Here is a 25,918-nt window from a genome sequence, read left to right on the forward strand (position 1 = left end):
TTTTTACAGCAGAAGGTTCTAGACCGATTCTACAATTTAGGATGAAGGTAGAGTCAAGAAAGTTTAGATTTAAACATAATAAAGTAATGGACTCACTGGAGGGTGAAGCGGAGGGGGGTAGAGTTGACTGAGGTGGACCCCAACCCTTCATGTTGTAGGCTGACACTTGGACATAGTACAGCCTCCCCTGGAACACACACACACACACACACACAGTAAGTACTAACCCGAAGAAGACAGTTAAAGCAGATTAAAGATGAGCACAGCACCGAAATTTACACACTCCTTTACTTCCGCCCTCCATCACACACTTCTCCTTTACTCACCCAATCAATTACTGTACACTCCTCTCTCTCTCTGATCCTCTCTCTCTCTGCCCTCCTCTTTCTCTCTGATCCTCTCTCTCTCTGCGCTCCTCTCTCTCTCTCTCTCTGCTCCTCTCTCTCTCTCTGATCCTCTCTCTCTCTCTGCGCTCCTCTCTCTCTCTGCGCTCCTCTCTCTCTCTGCTCCTCTCTCTCTCTGCTCCTCTCTCTCTCTGCGCTCCTCTCTCTCTCTGCGCTCCTCTCTCTCTCTGATCCTCTCTCTCTGCGCTCCTCTCTCTCTCTCTGCGCTCCTCTCTCTCTCTCTGCGCTCCTCTCTCTCTCTCTGCGCTCCTCTCTCTCTCTCTCTGCGCTCCTCTCTCTCTCTGCGCTCCTCTCTCTCTCTCTGCGCTCCTCTCTCTCTGCGCTCCTCTCTCTCTCTGCGCTCCTCTCTCTCTCTGCTCCACTCTCTCTCTGCACTCCTCTGTCTCTCTCTGATCCTCTCTCTCTCTGCTCTTCTCTCTCTCTCTGCGCTCCTCTCTCTCTCTGCGCTCCTCTCTCTCTCTGCTCCTCTCTCTCTCTGATCCTCTCTCTCTCTGCGCTCCTCTCTCTCTCTCTGCTCCTCTCTCTCTCTGCGCTCCTCTCTCTCTGTGCTCCTCTCTCTCTCTGCTCCTCTCTCTCTCTCTCTCTCTGCTCCTCTCTCTCTCTCTCTCTCTGCTCCTCTCTCTCTCTCTCTCTCTGCTCCTCTCTCTCTCTCTCTCTCTGCTCCTCTCTCTCTCTCTCTCTCTGCTCCTCTCTCTCTCTCTCTCTGCGCCCCTCTCTCTCTCTGCGCCCCTCTCTCTCTCTGCGCTCCTCTCTCTCTCTGCGCTCCTCTCTCTCTCTGCGCTCCTCTCTCTCTCTGCGCTCCTCTCGCTCTCTCTTTCTGTGCTCCTTCTCTCTCCCACTTTTTATCTCTTCTCTCTCTTTGTTCCTTTTCTCTCTCTATCTTCCTCTCTCTCTCTGCTTCTCTCTCTCTCTGCTCCTCTCTCTCTCTGCTCCTCTCTCTCTCTTTGTGTTACTTCATTACTTACCATGGTAAGGCCGTTGATGGTACACTTGAGTGTCTGTAGATTTTCCAACACCATGTCTCCAGCCAGCATGGAAAAGTCCTTTAGACAGCTCCACTCCACTGTAATAACACACACACACACACACACACACACACACACAGTCAATATTACAAATACTCACAGACATTAACACCACAGGCTGTATGTGTGTGTGCGTGCATGTGTGAGTATGTGAGTGTGTGTGTGTGTGCGTGTGTGCGTGTGTGTGTGCGTAAGTGTGTGTGTGTGTGTGTGTGTGTGCGCGTGTGTGTGTGCGTAAGTGTGTGTGTGTGTGCGCGTGTGTGTGTGTGTGTGCGTGCGTGTGTGTGTGCGTGTGTGTGTGTGTGTGTGTCCTCTCTCCTTATAATAAATCAATAGGACCCCTGGTGCTGTGTATTACACTATTAACCTTCTCATTGGACTACTAATGCCTTGAGGCGTGTGGTGTCCCTCGCTTTCCCTCTCTCTCTTTCTCTCTGTCGCTCTCAATTCAATTCCATTTCAATTTAAGGGCTTTATTGTCATGGGAAACATATGTTTACATTGCCAAAGCAAGTGAAGTAGATAATATGCAAAAGTGAAATAAACAATAAAACAATTAACAGTAAACATTACAATGTGGATTGTATTGACAATGGTGTTTGTACTTCACTGGTTGCCCTTTTCTTGTGGCAACAGGTCACACATCTTGCTGCTTTGATGTCACACTGTGTTATATCACCCAGTAGATATGGGAGTTTATCAAAATCGTGTTTGTTTTCAAATTCTTTGTAGATCTGTGTAATCTGAGGGAAATATGTGTCTCTAATATGGTCATACATTGGGCAGGAGGTTAGGAAGTGCAGCTCAGTTTCCACCTCATTTTGTGGGCAGTGTGCACATAGCCTGTCTTCTCTCGAGAGCCATGTCTCTCTCTCTCTCTCTCTCTCTCTCTCTCTCTCTCTCTCTGCCCAGTCTATTTTCTCTCTCTCTCTGCCCAGTCTATTTTCTCTCTCTCTCTGCCCAGTCTATTTTCTCTCTCTCTCTGCCCAGTCTATTTTCTCTCTCTCTCTGCCCAGTCTATTTTCTCTCTCTCTCTGCCCAGTCTATTTTCTCTCTCTCTCTGCCCAGTCTATTTTCTCTCTCTCTCTGCCCAGTCTATTTTCTCTCTCTCTCTGCCCAGTCTATTTTCTCTCTCTCTCTGCCCAGTCTATTTTCTCTCTCTCTCTGCCCAGTCTATTTTCTCTCTCTCTCTGCCCAGTCTATTTTCTCTCTCTCTCTCTCTCTCTCTGCCCAGTCTATTTTCTCTCTCTCTCTCTCTCTCTCTCTCTCTCTCTCTGCCCAGTCTATTTTCTCTCTCTCTCTCTCTCTCTCTCTCTCTGCCCAGTCTATTTTCTCTCTCTCTCTCTCTCTCTCTCTCTCTCTGCCCAGTCTATTTTCTCTCTCTCTCTCTCTCTCTCTCTCTCTGCCCAGTCTATTTTCTCTCTCTCTCTCTCTCTCTCTCTGCCCAGTCTATTTTCTCTCTCTCTCTGCCCAGTCTATTTTCTCTCTCTCTCTGCCCAGTCTATTTTCTCTCTCTCTCTGCCCAGTCTATTTTCTCTCTCTCTCTGCCCAGTCTATTTTCTCTCTCTCTCTGCCCAGTCTATTTTCTCTCTCTCTCTGCCCAGTCTATTTTCTCTCTCTCTCTGCCCAGTCTATTTTCTCTCTCTCTCTGCCCAGTCTATTTTCTCTCTCTCTCTGCCCAGTCTATTTTCTCTCTCTCTCTGCCCAGTCTATTTTCTCTCTCTCTCTGCCCAGTCTATTTTCTCTCTCTCTCTGCCCAGTCTATTTTCTCTCTTGACACAGAACTTCTAAACGGCACGTAAAGACTTGTACACCTGTAGCCTTGCTGAGTAGACAGCAGCACCACTATAAACCATTACAATAGCCTGCTGTAACATACACGCTACAGAAGCCTATTAGTCCCAAATGACCAGCCCTTTCCAGGTCAATACACTGATCTCTCTCTGCTGGGCTCTCTATTCTTTGGCCTGTAATTGTAGCTAGAAGGGAGGGAGGGAGGGAGGGGGGGAGGGAGGGGAATAAGCCAATACCAGTCATGGCATGGGGAATAGATTTACTGTCATCCCATAGGGCTAGAGGGAGACAGGTTAGTGAGATGACAGACAGAGGGGGTACAGAGGTTAGAAACAGATGAGAGAGACACAGAGACAAAAAGAGAAAGAGAGAGAGAGAGAGACAGAGAGAGAGAGAGAGACAGAGAGACAGAGGGAGAAATACCTTCAATTTAAATTGAATTGAGAGAGAGAGACCTTCAATTTAAATTGAATTGAGAGAGAGGGAGAGAGACAGAAACAGATAAGAGACAGAGAGAGAGACAGAGAGAGAGATACAATAGAGGCAGATAGTAACAAATTAAGGGAACAATAATTTATTTGTTCCTACCCATTTAGTTTCCTTTCTACATTGCTGCTCCTTTAATGTGTGTGTGTCTGTGTGTGTGTGTCTATGTGTGTGTGTGTGTGTGTGTACCTCTGTGCTTGGTGACCACAGCAGAGTTGAGGCAGCGGGGCTCCTGGAACGTGACCGTGAGAGAGGAGCTACTGGTTACACTGAGACGCACTGCAGACGGGGGCTCTGGCACACCTACAAATCAAAATCAAATCACATCACATTTTAGAAAGCCCTTTTAAGTTGTCACAAAGTGCTTTACAGATGCGCAGCCTAAAACCCCAAACAGCAAGCAATGCAAAAGCAGAAACAGTGGCTAGGAAAAATCCCTAGAAAGGCAGGAACCTACGAAGAAACCTAGAGAGGAACCAGGCTCTGAAGGGTGGCCAGTCCTCTTCTGGCTGTACCTGGTTGAGAGGAACCAGGCTTCAAGGTGGGGCCAGTCTTCTTCTGGCTGTACCTGGTTGAGAGGAACCAGGCTTCAAGGTGGGACCAGTCTAAACTCTCCCCTCTAAACTCTCCCCTCTATTATATCCTCTCTAATCTCTCCCCTCTAAACTCTCCCCTCTATTATATCCTCTCTAAACTCTCCCCTCTAAACCCTCCCCTCTATTCTCTCCCCTCTAAACTCTCCCCTCTAAACTCTCCCCTCTAAACTCTCCCCTCTAAACTCTCCCCTCTATTCTCTCCCCTCTATTCTATCCCCTCTATTCTATCCCCTCTATTATATCCCCTCTATTATATCCCCTCTATTATATCCCCTCTATTATATCCCCTCTATTATATCCCCTCTATTATATCCCCTCTAAACTCTCCCCTCTAAACTCTCCCCTCTAAACTCTCCCCTCTAAACTCTCCCCTCTAAACTCTCCCCTCTAAACTCTCCCCTCTAAACTCTCCCCTCTATTATATCCTCTCTAAACTCTCCCCTCTAAACCCTCCCCTCTATTCTCTCCCCTCTATTATATCCTCTCTATTATATCCCCTCTAAACTCTCCCCTCTAAACTCTGCCCTCTAAACTCTGCCCTCTAAACTCTGCCCTCTAAACTCTGCCCTCTAAACTCTGCCCTCTAAACTCTGCCCTCTAAACTCTGCCCTCTAAACTCTGCCCTCTAAACTCTGCCCTCTAAACTCTGCCCTCTAAACTCTGCCCTCTAAACTCTCCCCTCTATTCTCTCCCCTCTATTCTCTCCCCTCTATTCTCTCCCCTCTATTCTCTCCCCTCTATTCTCTCCCCTCTATTCTCTCCCCTCAACTCTCCCCTCTAAACTCTCCCCTCTAAACTCTCCCCTCTAAACTCTCCCCTCTATTATATCCCCTCTAAACTCTCCCCTCTATTCTCACCCCTCTATTATATCCCCTCTAAACTCACCCCTCTAAACTCACCCCTCTAAACTCACCCCTCTAAACTCACCCCTCTAAACTCTCCCCTCTAAACTCTCCCCTCTAAACTCTCCCCTCTAAACTCTCCCCTCTATTCTCACCCCTCTATTATATCCTCTCTAAACTCTCCCCTCTAAACTCTCCCCTCTAAACTCTCCCCTCTATTATATCCTCTCTAAACTCTCCCCTCTAAACTCTCCCCTCTATTCTCTCAACATTCATCCTGGCCGTTTCCTGCAGCCAGTTTGTAACAGTGTCCCAAATAGCAACCTGGTCCAAAGTAGTGCGCTATAAAGGGAATAGGGTAACTGTGAAGTCTGGATCACTTGCCAGCCATAATAACCTCACTCAGATGTACTTTGATATAGACACAATGTCAGAGCAGACACCTCCCAGGTGTGTGTGTGCGTTCTACAGACGTGTTGGGGTTGTTGGGTTCACTCTTACAATCTGGTTGTTCTCTTCCAAAAAACGGAACTAGATCTAGAAAATAGATAGTCCACAATGAAGAGCACCAAACTAACCCAATACCAGGTCACTTTCAATACTGCCACTGTGAAGTCAATATACTACACTAGATTGAATGGAACACCGTGGGTAGTCCTTGAACAAGCCAAGTCCTCGGGTACTCTGTCATGGTCTGGAATGGAAATGCAGGACAACCACACAAAGAGAGGCAGCCTGAAGTACCAAAACACCAACAACACAAACAACAAGAACCAACACGTTTACTCCAGTTCTAAAGAATAAAGGTGTATGTTTTCAGAAACACTCTCTCCTCCACCATGGCGTTTACTTCAGCCAGAGGTATTCAACTCTGACCCTACGAGATCCGGAGCCTCCTGCTTTTCTGTTCTACCTGATAATGAATTGCACCCACCTGGTGTCCCAGGTCTAAACCAGTCCCTGACTAGGAACAATGAAAACAGACCCACACACACAGCCTCCCCCCTCCAGAAACACACACAGCCTCCACCCTCCAGAAACACACACAGCCTCCCCCCTCCAGAAACACACACAGCCTCCCCCCTCCAGAAACACACACAGCCTCCCCCCTCCAGAAACACACACAGCCTCCCCCCTCCAGAAACACACACAGCCTCCCCCCTTCCAGAAACACACACAGCCTCCCCCCTCCAGAAACACACACGATACTCACGTGCATGCTGGAAGCCAGTCGCCATGCGTTTGTAGAGCTTGCACCTCCACTCCCAGGCTCGGAGCTGCTTGTCCTTGTCACAGGCCTCCAGGCTGAGGCCGTCTCTCTGGGCCTGGGCAGCCAGCTCCCCTGCCCTCCTCTCTGCCTCGATGACCAGGCTGCCAAGGTGGGCCTCGCGACTCTCCACACTGACAACTAGAACACAGACACAAAACAGACAAGTTCTAGACGTACCATTGTAGTTCTCCTGCCCTTACCACTCTAGAAGGACTAGAACACAGACAGACATAGGTTGCACCTACATTTCTCTGTCGTGTCACACCACTGTCATGAATGTTCTCAGCCAGAGTGGCCGCCATATTGATGCCCAAAATCAATTCTAGCTAGCTAGCTCACAATGGCGGAATATTCGGCTCATCTCGACTCTGTGGTAAAAAATATATATATTTATAAAAACTAGCTGTAGTCCCCTTATGGCGCTCCAACCGGCGCGTTTAAACCACTGAACATCTGTCATTTCCTGCTGTTTACATCTGCCTTATAAACAGCCCTTCGCCCTACACTGGAGCGAGCCTAAAGGAATACAAAAGCATTTAGATATATCGGTGCGGGTTGGGTGAATTGGCATTTGCAGGACAGGAAGATTTTCCTTTTCACAGGCAAGGTTTTACTGCAGTGGGCTAAATCAGGGTCACACATAGTTGTTTCTTGGTAGTCTTAAAAAACTGTACTTTGAAACAAAAGTATACACCTCACACACATGGTTATGGGCTTTAAAAAGAAGACAAGTACCATGTCAGATATACAGTTATAATGTATCATATTACAGTGCATTCGGAGAGTATTCAGACCACAGAGAGGAAGAGAGAGAGAAGAGGAAGAGAGAGAGAAGAGGAAGAGAGAGACAGAGAGAAAGAGAGACAGAGAGAAAGAGAGAGACAGAGAGAGAGAGAGAGGAAGAAAGAGACTCTCTTTCTCTCTTCCTCTCCGTCTCTCTCTTTCTCTCTGTCTCTCTCTCTCTCTTTCTCTCTGTCTCTCTCTTTCTCTCTGTCTCTCTCTTTCTCTCTGACTCTTTCTTCCTCTCTCTCTCTCTCTCTCTCTCTCTCTCTTCCTCTCTCTCGCTGTCTCTCTCTTCCTCTCTCTCTCTCTTCCTCTCTCTCTTCCTCTCTCTCTCTCTTTCCATCTCTCTTCCTCTCTCTCTCTCTCTTCCTCTCTCTCTCTCTCTCTTCCTCTCTCTCTTCATCTCTCTCTCTCTTTCCATCTCTATTCCTCTCTCTCTCTCTCTTGTCATTGACCATGACAGCAACATAAACAAATAAACATGTCTGTAGAAGAAGACCCTCTTTCACGGTCCTCTCACCGTGCCCCTGCCTCCTGGGGAGGGAGGGATGGAGTGAGGGTGGAGGGATGGAGTGAGGGTAGAGGGATGATGAGTGAAGGTGGAGGGATGGAGTGAGGATGGAGGGATGGAGTGAGGGTAGAGGGATGATGAGTGAAGGTGGAGGGATGGAGTGAGGGTGGAGGGATGGAGTGAGGGTAGAGGGATGATGAGTGAAGGTGGAGGGATGGAGTGAAGGTGGAGGGATGGAGTGAAGGTGGAGGGATGGAGTGAGGGTAGAGGGATGATGAGTGAAGGTGGAGGGATGGAGTGAGGGTAGAGGGATGATGAGTGAGGGTGGAGGGATGGAGTGAGGGTAGAGGGATGATGAGTGAGGGTGGAGGGATGGAGTGAAGGTGGAGGGATGGAGTGAAGGTGGAGGGATGGAGTGAGGGTAGAGGGATGATGAGTGAAGGTGGAGGGATGGAGTGAAGGTGGAGGGATGGAGTGAGGGTAGAGGGATGATGAGTGAAGGTGGAGGGATGGAGTGAAGGTGGAGGGATGGAGTGAGGGTGGAGGGATGGAGTGAGGGTAGAGGGATGATGAGTGAAGGTGGAGGGATGGAGTGAGGGTGGAGGGATGGAGTGAGGGTGGAGGGATGGAGTGAGGGTAGAGGGATGATGAGTGAAGGTGGAGGGATGGAGTGAAGGTGGAGGGATGGAGTGAGGGTGGAGGGATGGAGTGAGGGTAGAGGGATGATGAGTGAAGGTGGAGGGATGGAGTGAGGGTAGAGGGATGATGAGTGACAAAGAGAGAGGACGACAGAGTAAGTAAACAGCCCAGTGATCCCTCCATTCTTCCATCTCGTTACCTCTGGGTCTGAGTTAAGTCTGAAGCTACGTTTTAAATGGCGCACTACGTCTATGAAGTGCACTCCTTTTGACCAGGAACAATAGGGACCAGGTAGGGAATAGGGTGCAATTTTGGACACATCCTGAGTCTGGTCTGCAGTGGAAAAGAGTGGCAGCCGTATTAGCCTTGTCGAGGTGCAATTTCCTGCTTCTTCAGGAGTGACAGGCCTGACGCAGGCTGTGGTTAATTGATGGGGCTATAAATTAACATGCAGAGCTGTCCATCCAGCCACACACACACACGCGTGAGCACATGCACACAAGCTCACACACTGGCTCATTGTCTGGCCTGTCTGCCGGCAGGTCAGTTCTACGGCGGGATGAAGAGCGGTGGGCCTAAATAAAGTCCCCTGGCGGGACTCGTTAATTACCCTCCAACCCGCTCCATGGTTGGGCTACCACGCCCATCAAGCCCTCACAGTCTCACTGCAGAATTAGATGTTTTTCCACGTTTCTCCAAACGTCAAATTTGGAAGTTTCTCCAAATGTCAACGTTGCAAAAACAAGTGCCAATCATTGAGATTGAACACGCCATCCTCGGGGCCAGAGCTCGCAGATTACGCCCATTCACCACCCCCGTCCACAACATCTTAGCAATATCCAAGCCTAACGATGCTCACCATTGCCCCTAGTGGCAACATCCTTCATTTAGGCACAGATGTTTTAGGCGTATTAGGCACACAAAAACAGCTCTACGGTTAAGTTAAGGCATTCATTCCGACTGGGTTAAAATAAAGGTTCATGTTTGGGATACAGAAACAACTTTTGGGTATACTTCTAATTCCGATTGGTTAAATGAAGGATTACGGTTTGGGTTAATTAACCTTGCTAACTCATTGTGGATGACTAGTGCAGTGGTCTAAGCAGTGCACTCCCACTCCATAGACCGCAGGTGGCTTCAATCCCAGCTCCCGGCACAGGTTTAAGAGTTTTATTTTTTTTGCCCCTAGTCGACGGTTTTGAGGCCGTCTCCCAAATGTCCTTGTGACCTGCAACAACGTCAAATTTCGACTTGAATCTGGAGTGATCTCTCTGACCCAGTCTGTTAGTCAGACCCCCCACCCCTCCACCCCAACCCAGCCAACCGTCTCCAAACCTGGTCTGTCAGACCCCCCACCCCTCCACCCAACCCAGCCAACCGTCTCCAAACCTGGTCTGTCAGACCCCCTACCCCTCCACCCCACCACCCCAACCCAGCCAACCGTCTCCAAACCTGGTCTGTCAGACCCCCCACCCCTCCACCCAAACCAGCCAACCGTCTCCAAACCTGGTCTGTCAGACCCCCTACCCCTCCACCCCACCCCTCCACCCCAACCCAGCCAACCGTCTCCAAACCTGGTCTGTCAGACCCCCCACCCCTCCACCCCACCCCTCCACCCCAACCCAGCCAACCGTCTCCAAACCTGGTCTGTCAGACCCCCCACCCAGGCAACCCTCTCCATACCTGGTCTGTCAGACCCCCCACCCCTCCACCCCACCCCTCCAACCCAGCCAACCCTCTCCAAACCTGGTCTGTCAGACCCCCCACCCCACCCCTTCACCCAACCCAGCCAACCCTCTCCATACCTGGTCTGTCAAACCCTGGCACTTGAAGCATTAAGCCCCAGGAGGACAAACAGAAACGCGCTTACCCCTCTGTTTGTTTACAGGGATCGGTTTGTACCACAGTAAGGGGTGTGTGTCTGTGCCTGCTTGCATGCATGTGTGTGTTTATAAAAACTCCACTTTCTCCGCTCTCAGCCCCGGAGGACAATAAATCACTTAGGTATAATTGGCAGGGCATTACATGCATCATTGGAAAAGTTAAACCATTAAATGTCAAACTTTGTCAGGGCTTTTCAGTGGGGAGGTGGGGAGGCCCGGTGGCCCTGGTGGCCCATCCTCTGGCCTGGGATAGGGTTAGGGGATGTGCGGCTGCCCCTCTAGACTTGGTTAGTTAGACTCTGAAGTGGCCACTGCTTCACCTCAGTTAGACGTGTCCCTAACATGGAGCGGAGTAGACGCACACACACACACACACACACACACGCACACGCACACACACACGCACACACGCACACGCACAAATACACAAACTGAAGGCTTGTGAGGTGCTTTCCTGTCCAGGTAAGAACCACCTGTCTAGGAGAGGTGAAGGAGGGATGGATGGAGAGATGGCTGGAAGTGGAGGAGGGAGGGAGTGAAGGAGCTTATACAAGCCCAGTAAGCTGAGAGCGTTGCTGAGTCACAGATACAAACACTGCCCCTGTCTAGATCTAACCCACACCACAGCACTACCACTCATTCTGTATTGTATCCTACACATGAGGGACACCTCAAGAGAGGAGGGGTGGGAGGTCTAGTGTACCCCGGTCTCTAGGGTTACCTCAAGTACTAAAGGCACAGTAGTAATACACTAAAGTAGTATTACACTAAAGTAGTAGTACACTAAAGTAGTAATACAATAAAGTAGTAGTACACTAAAGTAGTATTACACTAAAGTAGTAGAACACTAAAGTAGTAATACAATAAAGTAGTAGTACACTAAAGTAGTAATACAATAAAGTAGTAGTACACTAAAGTAGTATTACACTAAAGTAGTAGTACTCTAAAGTAGTAGTACACTAAAGTAGTAGTACTCTAAAGTAGTAGTACACTAAAGTAGTATTACACTAAAGTAGTAGTACACTAAAGTAGTAGTACACTAAAGTAGTAGTACACTAAAGTAGTAGTACATTAAAGTAGTATTACACTAAAGTAGTAGTACACTAAAGTAGTATTGAATAGAAAATAGAGCTGGGAAGAAAAACATTGCCTTCCTCTTACCGAAGTATTTTGCTTTGGCATACTTTCACTACACAACGTTCCTGTAGATTGTTCTATAAACATTATTTGGTCAACGGTAATAGCCTATGTAATATATGATTCCTTCTATGAAAGTATCTGCCTGTCCTTGTTTCGCTGTAGCATGCTGACTCTCACTCCCTCTCCCTACTGTGCGCACAAGGACGGAGAGATGCATTCTGAGAAGCACAAACACCAGGGACCTTTGATCAAAATGCCATTGAGGGAAAAATACAGTTTTCCGAGCAACTACTGTTGTTGTAGTTACAGAGAGGAGAGTCACAGTTTTCTATGAGTCTTTCATGTATTTCTCCCTGCATAATATTGAGTTCATAGCACCACTTTACAACCGGAGTAGCATGTAGTTAGTAGGGTTTTGTCGCTGAGCGGAGTGCGCCATTTGCAATGAACAGGCCTACTGTACATCAAGTAGACTTGGCTTAACGCTGGAAAGTTTGTGTAGGACCATAGGCATAGATGAATCAATTAGCATACATGGCTATCTAGCAACAATATCATATTTACAGTTAGCAGTGTTGTGTTCCTTCTTCCTCAGGTGGTAAATAATATAACCTATAGGTCAATACGCACAAAGATGTTGGACTATTCTCTGAAGAGACAAAAAAGGAAATCGGATCATTCTGGATCTTATATTGACAGGTTACACATCAAAACATCTATCATGCATTCCCTGTACATGTTAGATAAAACAGCTTACTCTTTAAAATCATAGGCTACCATCTCAGTTGTCTTGGCACTGGAAACAAAAAATCTAGAGCTCTGCTGCTAATGTAAAGTAACTGTCCATAAAATTAAAAAAAGATTGTTGTATTTGTTATCGAGCAAAATAGTTAAATTTATCGTGTTATGACTTTCTGTCCATATCGCCCGGTTCTAGCACCTCCCCCCTCAAAATATTTTCTCATAATTTATAGTTATCGCAAAGAAATAAATAAAGAAATCTATATTGGCCAGCCCTACTAGAAAACCATGGATAAAAAGGCATAAAGTAGTCTGGCTGACACCAAACTCAGAGTCCTCCTGACTTCAAAGTGTGAATAGACTGTTTGATGTCAGCACGATGCATCGATAACGAAGTGGGCTTTAACTGGCTGGTTCTGTACAGCCAACACCGCCCCCCGAGCGCCGCCCCCCGAGCGCCGCCCCCCCGAGCGCCGCCCCCCCGAGCACCGCCCCCCCCGAGCACCGCCCCCCCCGAGCACCGCCCCCCCGAGCACCGCCCCCCCGAGCACCGCCCCCCCCGAGCACCGCCCCCCCCCGAGCACCGCCCCCCCGAGCACCGCCCCCCCGAGCACCGCCCCCCCGAGCACCGCCCCCCCGAGCACCGCCCCCCCGAGCACCGCCCCCCCCGAGCACCGCCCCCCCCGAGCACCGCCCCCCCCCGAGCACCGCCCCCCCCGAGCACCGCCCCCCCCGAGCACCGCCCCCCCCGAGCACCGCACCCCCGAGCACCGCACCCCGAGCGCCGCCCCCCGAGCGCCGCACCCCGATTACCGCCCCCCCGAGCACCGCCCCCCCCGAGCACCGCCCCCTTCCATTAAAAGAGGTCTCAACCCCAGACGAAAACAAAACATTTGAAAGGACCAATAAAAAAATCTCTCAATTTCTGGGTGAATATTATAGCAACACACGTAGTCCAGACGAGCGGGTCACAGCTCTCCCTCGCTGGGTACCAGCTGGGTCGCCAGCCAGGCTAAGCAGGAACTGCTTCAGAGAAGAAAACGCTTGAACAAGGTTCCTGTATTTTTAAGTAACGGTTTCAATGATGGGTTGCATTACTTAGTGTGTACTCGCATTGCACCCTCCATAGTGTTTACTTAGTATACCCTACTTAGTGTGTACACAGTGAGCCCTACGTAGTGTATACGGGGTGGCCTAGTGGTTAGAGTGTTGGACTAGTAACCGAAAGGTTGCAAGATCGAATCCCTGAGCTGACAAGGTAAAAATCTGTCGTTCTGCCCCCGAACAAGGCAGTTAACCCACTGTTAACTGTTCCTAGGCTGTTATTGAAAATAAGAATTTGTTCTTAACTAACTTGCCTAGTTAAATAGAGGTTAATAAATACTCACAGTGAGGGCTCTCCTTGCTGCCGGCCTTCAGCAGTAGTTTGGCTATGGGGGTGTTGTTGGTCATGATGGCCACGTCTAGCGGCGTTAACCCTTGGCTGTTGGGTGTGTTGAGGGCCAGCTCCTCAGCTGTGTACTGGTAGAGAAGGATCTGGACAGCATCTACATCCTGCTGCTCCACCGCCTCAAACAGACACTCACTACCCTGCATGTTCTGGAGGGGGACACACACACAGGGGTCAGGAGACAATCCCCATTGTTGTCGTCATCAACAGCACTCACCCACAGCTCCAGAAAGTCATAGGCTCTGAGCTATACTGATAGACAAATGGAGCTTTAACCAAACCAAGGGCAGACAAAGCAACAAAGTGGAGTGATTGATGGACCGTAGAGAGGAGAGGTGGTCCTCTGTAGAGCATGGCACTTGCAATGCCAGACTAGTGGGTTCGATTCCCAGGACCAACCATACGTAAAACATTTATGCATGCATGACTAAGTGGCTTTGGATAAAAGCAGATGCCAGATGTATGATTATTACATGGGGACAGTAGTGTCTATCTGTCACAGTGAGAGAACACTGACACGATCCAACACCCAGAATAAAAAACCTACACTCTCTGATCGATTGGCTCAATCAATATCATATCACACATTTCACATTCAATTATCATTGTAGCGTGTCGGTGGAACGGAACGTGTGTGTGGGTTAACATCAGATCAATTGGAGTGTGATTAAGCCAATGCTATGGTTATTGTTCAGTGTGATGGAAATACATACGCCTGGAGGACTAATGACAAGTGTGCATGTGTGTGTAACGAAAAGCCTGTAAGAACATTCTGTCCAAAAAGCAGTGACATTTAGAAACCAACTGCAACACGACCAGTGGAGAGAGAGAGAGACACAAAGGAACGTGAGAGAAGAGAGGTGAAGAGAAGGAGGTAGCCATTGCAGTGAAAGGGCTGAAGCGGTAACATTTAAAGATGGAATCCGAATTAGGGGAAACAATGCCACTGTTCTCCCCAGCGCCTTTGTTTTGGTTTTGTTGACCAAACGGAGCGTCAGGCAGCGTGGTTCAAAACCCAGCAGTACATATTATTCTGTTCTATCTGGCGTGTGATGATGTCAGAGGTACAAAAAAATATGTTTTTGTTTGTTTGTAGTAACTTCTTTGTTGTTGTAATATCCCAAACGGACATTTGGCATTTTCATCAGCTACAGCATCTAGCTACACCATCTTCATCAGCTACAGCATCTAGCTACAGCATCTAGCTACACCATCTTCATCAGCTACAGCATCTAGCTACAGCATCTTCATCAGCTACATCATCTAGCTACAGCATCTTCATCAGCTACAGCATCTAGCTACAGCATCTTCATCAGCTACAGCATCTAGCTACAGCATCTTCATCAGCTACAGCATCTAGCTACAGCATCTTCATCAGCTACATCATCTAGCTACAGCATCTTCATCAGCTACAGCATCTAGCTACAGCATCTTCATCAGCTACAGCATCTAGCTACAGCATCTTCATCAGCTACAGCATCTAGCTACAGCATCTTCATCAGCTACAGCATCTAGCTACAGCATCTTCATCAGCTACAGCATCTTCATCAGCTACAGCATCTAGCTACAGCATCTTCATCAGCTACAGCATCTAGCTACAGCATCTTCATCAGCTACAGCATCTAGCTACAGCATCTAGCTACAGCATCTTCATCAGCTACAGCATCTAGCTACAGCATCTTCATCAGCTACAGCATCTAGCTACAGCATCTTCATCAGCTACAGCATCTAGCTACAGCATCTTCATCAGCTACAGCATCTAGCTACAGCATCTTCATCAGCTACAGCATCTAGCTACAGCATCTAGCTACAGCATCTTCATCAGCTACAGCATCTAGCTACAGCATCTTCATCAGCTACAGCATCTAGCTACAGCATCTTCATCAGCTACAGCATCTAGCTACAGCATCTTCATCAGCTACAGCATCTTCATCAGCTACAGCATCTAGCTACAGCATCTTCATCAGCTACAGCATCTAGCTACAGCATCTTCATCAGCTACAGCATCTAGCTACAGCATCTTCATCAGCTACAGCATCTAGCTACAGCATCTTCATCAGCTACAGCATCTAGCTACAGCATCTTCATCAGCTACAGCATCTTCATCAGCTACAGCATCTAGCTACAGCATCTTCATCAGCTACAGCATCTAGCTACAGCATCTTCATCAGCTACAGCATCTAGCTACAGCATCTTCATCAGCTACATCATCTAGCTACAGCATCTTCATCAGCTACAGCATCTAGCTACAATGATGAGTAAACAACCAGCTGTATGTGAGATGTAACCAGATGGGACATGTCATCAGACTGAGACACATCAGTGTGAGAACACACTGAAATCTCTCACACACACAGGCAAACACACACACACAGGCAAACACACACACACACACACACACACACACACACACACACACACACACACACACACACACACACACACAGACAGACAGAATTACCGACCGAGCACGCAGGACACGTGCCCAGGGGCCCTGACCTCCAGGGGGCCCCCATTGATTTTGTTAGTCACTCTCACTCAGATATCATATGAACATGGCATAAGTCATGGCAAAATGTGTACAATTGCAGAAAATTTGCTGTAAAACTGCAACAATAACAACAAAGTTCTGTAAAGCAAAAAAAACTTATTTGTTTACTTTTTATTAAAATACTTTTTCTGCCAAACTGATCCCTCTGTATGTATTAAATGATAGTGTTATATCCCAGTGCTGAGTTGATGTGAGTTACTGTGTAGTGGCTAATTGTATAGCTATGTGTTTGTAGATGGACTGGGGTGAATGAAGCCACAGCAACAAATGTGATAAAGGCTGAGGTCCCTCATGCTTGTTTTTGCTGTTCTCCAAATAGCTTTAAAAATGTATAGGAATTCAGTAAATGAGCTTCAACTTTCTGAAAATGTCTTGGATGTGAAAACAAACCCACAAACATGGCATGGACACACAACCCCAACTCACCGAGCCCTTGTGATGACCGTGGCGTTCTCCGCGGCCAAAGAAGTAGGCGTCCTCGAAGGAGGAGTGGCCTCCTTTCAGCTTCTCTGATAGGTTCCTGTAGAGGCGCTTGGCGGCGCTGGGGGAGGCGGGGCCTCCCGAGCACTTCCTGGTATGGGACAGCTGCAGGTTCTGCATCTGTTGAGTCATGCCGACAGAATAGTTCCTGAAGAAGGGAAGGAGAGAAGGGAGGGAGGGAGAGAAAAGTTATTTGAATGTGCAAGAGCAAGTTCTGTTGAGGACAGTAACATTTCTACCCAATTACACAATAAATACAGTACAAACTGATGAGTTTGAAAATGGATGAGTTTCAGGTTCTGCACTTGTAATAGAAGGTTCTGACGGAACAGAAGTTCCTAAAGGAGGGAGGGAGGAAAATATATTAGAAAAATACCAAGGCGCTCTTCATGTCTGGGGCAAGTTAAAACATCTAGATTATATTTTTGGACAAAAAAAAAAACACACGTATGCACTTCAGTTTTCTTCATCGGACTGTGAAGGAAAACGTCATTTAAATGTGCATAATCAATTTCCTTTGAGAACATTTCTACCCAGTTATACATGTGATAAATACGGAGACAGTACAACATTAATGAGTAACAGATCCATGACAGTGGAAGAGTCTTACTGACAGATGTATTAGTGAAAGGTGAAAAGGGTTCATTTCTGAGTCTCTCTCTGAATGATACGCTAACATGGATGATTTGGGCCATGGAACGGCCGCTAATTCCAGGAACGTATTGACAGAGCAATGTCTGAACAATCTCTAATGATCCTCACATCATATTTCCAAGAAACACACCAAATAACCATTACTCAAGCCTTCTGGCCAGCTAGATAGACCAGCCATAAATGATTGCTTCGCTCACTTCTGCCCGGTTGGAAAAATTACTGTTGACCCACAGGCTCCGTTAAATTAATTTCCCCATCGGCTGCACAGATTTAATCTGGCGCTCAGGGAAATGACAAGAGAGACAAAGAGGTACACACTGGGACATGAAACATTAAATAAAGGTGGACATTTTTTTTTACAGTGGTGAAATAATAACACAGAAATGGGTTTTCTACCATAGAATCATCACAACACAATCACATGTAGAAAGATTTTAGTTGAATATTGGATTCTGAAGCAAAACATTTGTTAACACCTTACGTAAGGTGTCATAATGTAGAAATATTATAAGTCATTTACAGGATGCAACTTGTCATCACAACAACAAATACCAACAACTACAGTGCACGGCTGGTGATAAATTCCTCAGTCTGTATTCTGTCTCCAAATGTTGTCTATTACTAGCAGCACCATATCATCAAGTCAAATTCTGACTATGTAAACGAACTTGGCAAATGAAGGTGATTCTTATAATTTGTCCTAATTTTGTTTAATTTGATTCAATAGCGATTTTTTGGTTGCCAAGTTCATCTATGCTGGTGCAAAAGCGAAGCTCCACTCAGCTGTGAGAGAGAAGTGAGGAGCTCCATTATGTGGTATGTGGAGCGCTCTTCAGCCACTATGTGGAGCGCCCTTCAGCCACTATGTGGAGCGCTCTTCAGCCACTATGTGGAGCGCCCTTCAGTCACTATGTGGAGCGCTCTTCAGTCACTATGTGGAGCGCTCTTCAGCCACTATGTGGAGCGCCCTTCAGCCACTATGTGGAGCGCTCTTCAGTCACTATGTGGAGCGCTCTTCAGCCACTATGTGGAGCGCTCTTCAGCCACTATGTGGAGCACTCTTCAGCAGGTATGTGGAGCGCTCTTCAGCCACTATGTGGAGCGCTCTTCAGCCACTATGTGGAGCGCTCTTCAGCCACTATGTGGAGCGCTCTTCAGCAGGTATGTGGAGCGCTCTTCAGCCACTATGTGGAGCGCTCTTCAGCCACTATGTGGAGCGCTCTTCAGCCACTATGTGGAGCGCTCTTCAGCCACTATGTGGAGCGCTCTTCAGCCACTATGTGGAGCGCCCTTCAGCCACTATGTGGAGCGCTCTTCAGCCACTATGTGGAGCGCTCTTCAGCAGGTATGTGGAGCGCTCTTCAGCCACTATGTGGAGCGCTCTTCAGCCACTATGTGGAGCGCTCTTCAGCCACTATGTGGAGCGCTCTTCAGCCACTATGTGGAGCGCTCTTCAGCCACTATGTGGAGCGCCCTTCAGCCACTATGTGGAGCGCTCTTCAGCCACTATGTGGAGCGCTCTTCAGCCACTATGTGGAGCGCTCTTCAGCCACTATGTGGAGCGCTCTTCAGCCACTATGTGGAGCGCTCTTCAGGAGTTATGTGGAGCGCTCTTCAGCCACTATGTGGAGCGCTCTTCAGCCACTATGTGGAGCGCTCTTCAGCCACTATGTGGAGCGCCCTTCAGCCACTATGTGGAGCGCTCTTCAGCCACTATGTGGATCGCTCTTCAGCAGGTATGTGGAGCGCTCTTCAGCCACTATGTGGAGCGCTCTTCAGCCACTATGTGGAGCGCTCTTCAGCAGTTATGTGGAGCGCTCTTCAGCCACTATGTGGAGCGCTCTTCAGGAGTTATGTGGAGCGCTCTTCAGCCACTATGTGGAGCGCTCTTCAGCCACTATGTGGAGCGCCCTTCAGCCACTATGTGGAGCGCTCTTCAGCCACTATGTGGATCGCTCTTCAGCAGGTATGTGGAGTGCTCTTCAGCCACTATGTGGAGCGCTCTTCAGCCACTATGTGGAGCGCTCTTCAGCCACTATGTGGAGCGCTCTTCAGCAGTTATGTGGAGCGCTCTTCAGCCACTATGTGGAGCGCTCTTCAGCAGTTATGTGGAGCGCTCTTCAGCAGGTATGTGGAGCGCTCTTCAGCAGGTATGTGGAGCGCTCTTCAGCCACTATGTGGAGCGCTCTTCAGCCACTATGTGGAGCGCTCTTCAGCCACTATGTGGAGCGCTCTTCAGCAGGTATGTGGAGCGCTCTTCAGCCACTATGTGGAGCGCTCTTCAGCCACTATGTGGAGCGCTCTTCAGCCACTATGTGGAGCGCTCTTCAGCCACTATGTGGAGCGCTCTTCAGCCACTATGTGGAGCGCTCTTCAGCCACTATGTGGAGCGCCCTTCAGCCACTATGTGGAGCGCTCTTCAGCCACTATGTGGAGCGCTCTTCAGCCACTATGTGGAGCGCTCTTCAGCCACTATGTGGAGCGCTCTTCAGCCACTATGTGGAGCGCTCTTCAGCCACTATGTGGAGCGCTCTTCAGGAGTTATGTGGAGCGCTCTTCAGCCACTATGTGGAGCGCTCTTCAGCCACTATGTGGAGCGCCCTTCAGCCACTATGTGGAGCGCTCTTCAGCCACTATGTGGATCGCTCTTCAGCAGGTATGTGGAGCGCTCTTCAGCCACTATGTGGAGCGCTCTTCAGCCACTATGTGGAGCGCTCTTCAGCAGTTATGTGGAGCGCTCTTCAGCCACTATGTGGAGCGCTCTTCAGGAGTTATGTGGAGCGCTCTTCAGCCACTATGTGGAGCGCTCTTCAGCCACTATGTGGAGCGCCCTTCAGCCACTATGTGGAGCGCTCTTCAGCCACTATGTGGATCGCTCTTCAGCAGGTATGTGGAGTGCTCTTCAGCCACTATGTGGAGCGCTCTTCAGCCACTATGTGGAGCGCTCTTCAGCCACTATGTGGAGCGCTCTTCAGCAGTTATGTGGAGCGCTCTTCAGCCACTATGTGGAGCGCTCTTCAGCAGTTATGTGGAGCGCTCTTCAGCAGGTATGTGGAGCGCTCTTCAGCAGTTATGTGGAGCGCTCTTCAGCCACTATGTGGAGCGCTCTTCAGCCACTATGTGGAGCGCTCTTCAGCCACTATGTGGAGCGCTCTTCAGCCACTATGTGGAGCGCTCTTAAGCCACTATGTGGAGCGCTCTTCAGCCACTATGTGGAGCGCCCTTCAGGAGGTATGTGGAGCGCCCTTCAGGAGGTATGTGGAGTGCTCTTCAGCAGTTATGTGGAGCGCTCTTCAGCCACTATGTGGAGCGCTCTTCAGCCACTATGTGGAGTGCTCTTCAGCCACTATGTGGAGCGCTCTTCAGCAGGTATGTGGAGCGCTCTTCAGCCACTATGTGGAGCGCTCTTCAGCCACTATGTGGAGCGCTCTTCAGCCACTATGTGGAGCGCTCTTCAGTCATTATGTGGAGCGCTCTTCAGCCACTATGTGGAGCGCTCTTCAGTCATTATGTGGAGCGCTCTTCAGCCACTATGTGGAGCGCTCTTCAGCCATTATGTGGAGCGCTCTTCAGTCATTATGTGGAGCGCTCTTCAGCCACCTTGTGGAGCGCTCTTCAGCCACTATGTGGAGCGCTCTTCAGCCACTATGTGGAGAGCTCTTCAGCCACTATGTGGAGTGCTCTTCAGCAGTTATGTGGAGCGCTCTTCAGCCATTATGTGGAGTGCTCTTCAGCAGTTATGTGGAGCGCTCTTCAGCCACTATGTGGAGCGCTCTTCAGCAGTTATGTGGAGTGCTCTTCAGCCATTATGTGGAGTGCTCTTCAGCCATTATGTGGAGCGCTCTTCAGCCACTATGTGGAGTGCTCTTCAGCAGTTATGTGGAGCGCTCTTCAGCCACTATGTGGAGTGCTCTTCAGCAGTTATGTGGAGCGCTCTTCAGCCGTTATGTGGAGTGCTCTTCAGGAGTTATGTGGAGTGCTCTTCAGCCATTATGTGGAGCGCTCTTCAGCCACTATGTGGAGTGCTCTTCAGCAGTTATGTGGAGCGCTCTTCAGCCACTATGTGGAGCGCTCTTCAGCCACTATGTGGAGCGCTCTTCAGTCACTATGTGGAGCGCTCTTCAGCCACTATGTGGAGCGCTCTTCAGCCACTATGTGGAGCGCTCTTCAGCAGGTATGTGGAGCGCTCTTCAGTCACTATGTGGAGCGCTCTTCAGCCACTATGTGGAGCGCTCTTCAGCCACTATGTGGAGCGCTCTTCAGCCACTATGTGGAGCGCTCTTCAGCAGGTATGTGGAGCGCTCTTCAGCCAATATGTGGAGCACTCTTCAGCAGGTATGTGGAGCGCTCTTCAGCCACTATGTGGAGCGCTCTACAACCACTATGTAGAGCGCTCTTCAGCCACTATGTGGAGCGCTCTTCAGCCACTATGTGGAGCGCTCTTCAGCCACTATGTGGAGCGCTCTTCAGCCACTATGTGGAGCGCTCTTCAGCCACTATGTGGAGCGCTCTTCAGCCACTATGTGGAGCGCTCTTCAGCCACTATGTGGAGCGCTCTTCAGCCACTATGTGGAGCGCTCTTCAGCCACTATGTGGAGCGCTCTTCAGCCACTATGTGGAACGCTCTTCAGCCACTATGTGGAACGCTCTTCAGCCACTATGTGGAACGCTCTTCAGCCACTATGTGGAGCGCTCTTCAGCCACTATGTGGAGCGCTCTTCAGCCACTATGTGGAGCGCTCTTCAGCCACTATGTGGAGCGCTCTTCAGCCACTATGTGGAGCGCTCTTCAGCCACTATGTGGAGCGCTCTTCAGCCACTATGTGGAGCGCTCTTCAGCAGGTATGTGGAGCGCTCTTCAGCCACTATGTGGAGCGCTCTTCAGCAGGTATGTGGAGCGCTCTTCATCAGGTATGTGGAGCGCTCTTCAGCCACTATGTGGAGCGCTCTTCAGCCACTATGTGGAGCGCTCTTCAGCCACTATGTGGAGCGCTCTTCAGCAGGTATGTGGAGCGCTCTTCAGCCACTATGTGGAGCGCTCTTCAGCCACTATGTGGAGCGCTCTTCAGCCACTATGTGGAGCGCTCTTCAGCAGGTATGTGGAGCGCTCTTCAGCCACTATGTGGAGCGCTCTTCAGCAGGTATGTGGAGCGCTCTTCAGCCACTATGTGGAGCGCTCTTCAGCAGGTATGTGGAGCGCTCTTCAGCAGGTATGTGGAGCGCTCTTCAGCCACTATGTGGAGCGCTCTTCAGCCACTATGTGGAGCGCTCTTCAGCCACTATGTGGAGCGCTCTTCAGTCACTATGTGGAGCGCTCTTCAGCCACTATGTGGAGCGCTCTTCAGCCACTATGTGGAGCGCCCTTCAGCCACTATGTGGAGCGCTCTTCAGCCACTATGTGGAGCGCTCTTCAGCCACTATTTGGAGCGCTCTTCAGGAGTTATGTGGAGCGCTCTTCAGCCACTATGTGGAGCGCTCTTCAGTCACTATGTGGAGCGCTCTTCAGCCACTATGTGGAGCGCTCTTCAGCCACTATGTGGAGCGCTCTTCAGGAGTTATGTGGAGCGCTCTTCAGCCACTATGTGGAGCGCTCTTCAGCAGGTATGTGGAGCGCTCTTCATCAGGTATGTGGAGCGCTCTTCATCAGGTATGTGGAGCGCTCTTCAGCCACTATGTGGAGCGCTCTTCAGCCACTATGTGGAGCGCTCTTCAGCCACTATGTGGAGCGCTCTTCAGCAGGTATGTGGAGCGCTCTTCAGCCACTATGTGGAGCGCTCTTCAGCCACTATGTGGAGCGCTCTTCAGCCACTATGTGGTGCGCCTTTCAGCAGGTATGTGGAGCGCTCTTCAGCCACTATGTCGAGCGCTCTTCAGCAGGTATGTGGAGCGCTCTTCAGCCACTATGTGGAGCGCTCTTCAGCAGGTATGTGGAGCGCTCTTCAGCCACTATGTGGAGCGCTCTTCAGCCACTATGTGGAGCGCTCTTCAGCCACTATGTGGAGCGCTCTTCAGTCACTATGTGGAGCGCTCTTCAGCCACTATGTGGAGCGCTCTTCAGCCACTATGTGGAGCGCCCTTCAGCCACTATGTGGAGCGCTCTTCAGCCACTATGTGGAGCGCTCTTCAGCCACTATTTGGAGCGCTCTTCAGGAGTTATGTGGAGCGCTCTTCAGCCACTATGTGGAGCGCTCTTCAGTCACTATGTGGAGCGCTCTTCAGCCACTATGTGGAGCGCTCTTCAGCCACTATGTGGAGCGCTCTTCAGGAGTTATGTGGAGCGCTCTTCAGCCACTATGTGGAGCGCTCTTCAGCCACTATGTGGAGTGCTCTTCAGCAGTTATGTGGAGCGCTCTTCAGCAGGTATGTGGAGCGCTCTTCAGCCACTATGTGGAGCGCTCTTCAGGAGTTATGTGGAGCGCTCTTCAGCCACTATGTGGAGTGCTCTTCAGCAGTTATGTGGAGCGCTCTTCAGCCACTATGTGGAGCGCTCTTCAGCCACTATGTGGAGCGCTCTTCAGCCACTATGTGGAGCGCTCTTCAGCCACTATGTGGAGCGCTCTTCAGCCAATATGTGGAGCGCTCTTCAGCCACTATGTGGAGCGCTCTTCAGCCACTATGTGGAGCGCTCTTCAGCCACTATGTGGAGCGCCCTTCAGCCACTATGTGGAGCGCTCTTCAGCCACTATGTGGAGCGCTCTTCAGCAGTTATGTGGAGCGCTCTTCAGCAGGTATGTGGAGCGCCCTTCAGCAGGTATGTGTAGCGCTCTTCAGCCACTATGTGGAGCGCCCTTCAGCCACTATGTGGAGCGCTCTTCAGCCACTATGTGGAGCGCTCTTCAGCAGTTATGTGGAGCGCTCTTCAGCAGGTATGTGGAGCGCTCTTCAGCAGGTATGTGGAGCGCCCTTCAGCCACTATGTGGAGCGCTCTTCAGCCACTATGTGGAGCGCTCTTCAGCCACTATGTGGAGCGCTCTTCAGCAGGTATGTGGAGCGCTCTTCAGCAGGTATGTGGAGCGCTCTTCAGCAGGTATGTGGAGCGCTCTTCAGCAGGTATGTGTAGCGCCCTTCAGCAGGTATGTGTAGCGCCCTTCAGCATCCATTCATGAAAAAGGAACATTCGAGTGTTCCTCTATTTGTTATCTCTTCACTGTTACAGAAGCCAGGCTATAGGGAGTCAAGACAACCAGTCACATTCTTAACTTTCCTCTGTCAAAACAGAATGATATTTTACATACATTTTTACATACATACATACATACATACATACATACATACATTTTACATACATAGCTACAGAGGGATGTGATGCTTGAATACAAACATGCTTCACCTCTACAATAGAAAGGCTGCATTTACACAGGCAGACCAATTATTTAATTAATATATATTTTTTAAATCTGTATTTTACCCCATTTTTTTTCCCACGTCGGAGGTAACACCCGGCCTGCTATAACACCCGCCCGGCCTGCTATAACAAATTGTTAGAGCACGATGAGACAAGTAAAGCCCCCCCCCCACCCCACCCGGCCAAACCCTCCACTAACCCGGATGACGCTGGGCCAATTATGTTCAGTTGTGTATATTAAATTAGTTTTATTTGATGACTATTATCTAATTCCAAGTCATCCTCTCATCTCTATAGAGCTGACAAAACTATTTTAGTCGTTCTTTAAACTAAATTGAACAAAAATATAAACGACACATGCTACAATTTCAACGATTTTACTGAGTTACAGTTGATATAAGGAAATCAATCAATTGAAATACATGTATTATGGCCTAATCTATGGATTTCACATTGAGAATGAGTTTTTTCCCCTACAAAAGGACTATTCCTGACAAAAATACTCCTCAGTTTCAACAGCTGTCCGGATGGCTGGTCTCTGATGGTCCCTCAGGTGAATAAGCCGGATGTGGAGGGGCTGGCGTGGTTACACGTGGTCTGCGGTTGAGGCACGTTGAACGTACTGCGATATTCTCTTAAATTACGTTGGAGGGGGATTATGGTAGGGAAATTAACATTCAATTCTCCAATAACAATTCTGGTGGACATTCCTGTAGTCAGTATTCCAATTGCACGCTCCTTCAAAACATGAGACATCTGTGGCATTGTGTTGTGTGACGAAACTGCACATTTTAGAGTGACCTTTTATTGTCGTCAGCACAAGGTGCACCTGTGTAATAATCATGCTGTTTATTCAGCTTCTTGATATGCCGCACTTATCAGGTGGATGGATTATCTTGACAAAGGTGAAATGCTCACGAACAAGGATTTTAACAAATTTGTTCACAACATTTTAGAGAAATAAGCTTTTTGTTGTTGAATTAGTTGTTTAAAAAATGGAAAATAACCAAAATGTTGGTTATTCACTCAGCACTATCTATTGAATAAAGCGAGACTAACTAATTGACTGATTGATTGATTAATTGGCTGACAACAAGTTTAAGTGAGCCAAGTGAAGGTCCTTATTGGCAAGACTGAATATCCCCCCCCCCCCCCCAAAAAAAAAAAGACAATATCCTGAAATATCACCACATATTACACCAGAGACTAAAGAGACAGGAATTAAACAGAGTGTGTGCTTGCATGCGTGTGTGTGTGTGTGTGTGTGCGTGCGTGCGTGTCTGTGTTTGTCCACTAAGAGGCGAATTAACAAAAATATCCACAAA

The 25,918-nt window shown here is 49.0% G+C and overlaps 1 protein-coding gene across 1 annotated transcript in view; it reads right to left on the reverse strand.

Moving 5' to 3' along the window:
* The window catches only part of LOC129828642 (ankyrin repeat and fibronectin type-III domain-containing protein 1-like), a 101,398-nt gene that overhangs the window by 69,663 nt on the left and 5,817 nt on the right, over positions 1-25,918 (reverse strand). The window contains exons 3-8 of the mRNA XM_055889736.1: positions 16,542-16,743; positions 13,503-13,713; positions 6,361-6,555; positions 3,899-4,012; positions 1,370-1,467; positions 97-187 (exon numbers count right to left, since the gene is read on the reverse strand). Of these exons, the coding sequence (XP_055745711.1) occupies positions 97-187; positions 1,370-1,467; positions 3,899-4,012; positions 6,361-6,555; positions 13,503-13,713; positions 16,542-16,743 (911 nt within the window). The remainder of the gene's footprint in view (positions 1-96; positions 188-1,369; positions 1,468-3,898; positions 4,013-6,360; positions 6,556-13,502; positions 13,714-16,541; positions 16,744-25,918) is intronic.

This window comes from Salvelinus fontinalis, chromosome 30, assembly GCF_029448725.1.
Source record: "Salvelinus fontinalis isolate EN_2023a chromosome 30, ASM2944872v1, whole genome shotgun sequence".
NCBI classification, from domain to species: domain Eukaryota; kingdom Metazoa; phylum Chordata; class Actinopteri; order Salmoniformes; family Salmonidae; genus Salvelinus; species Salvelinus fontinalis.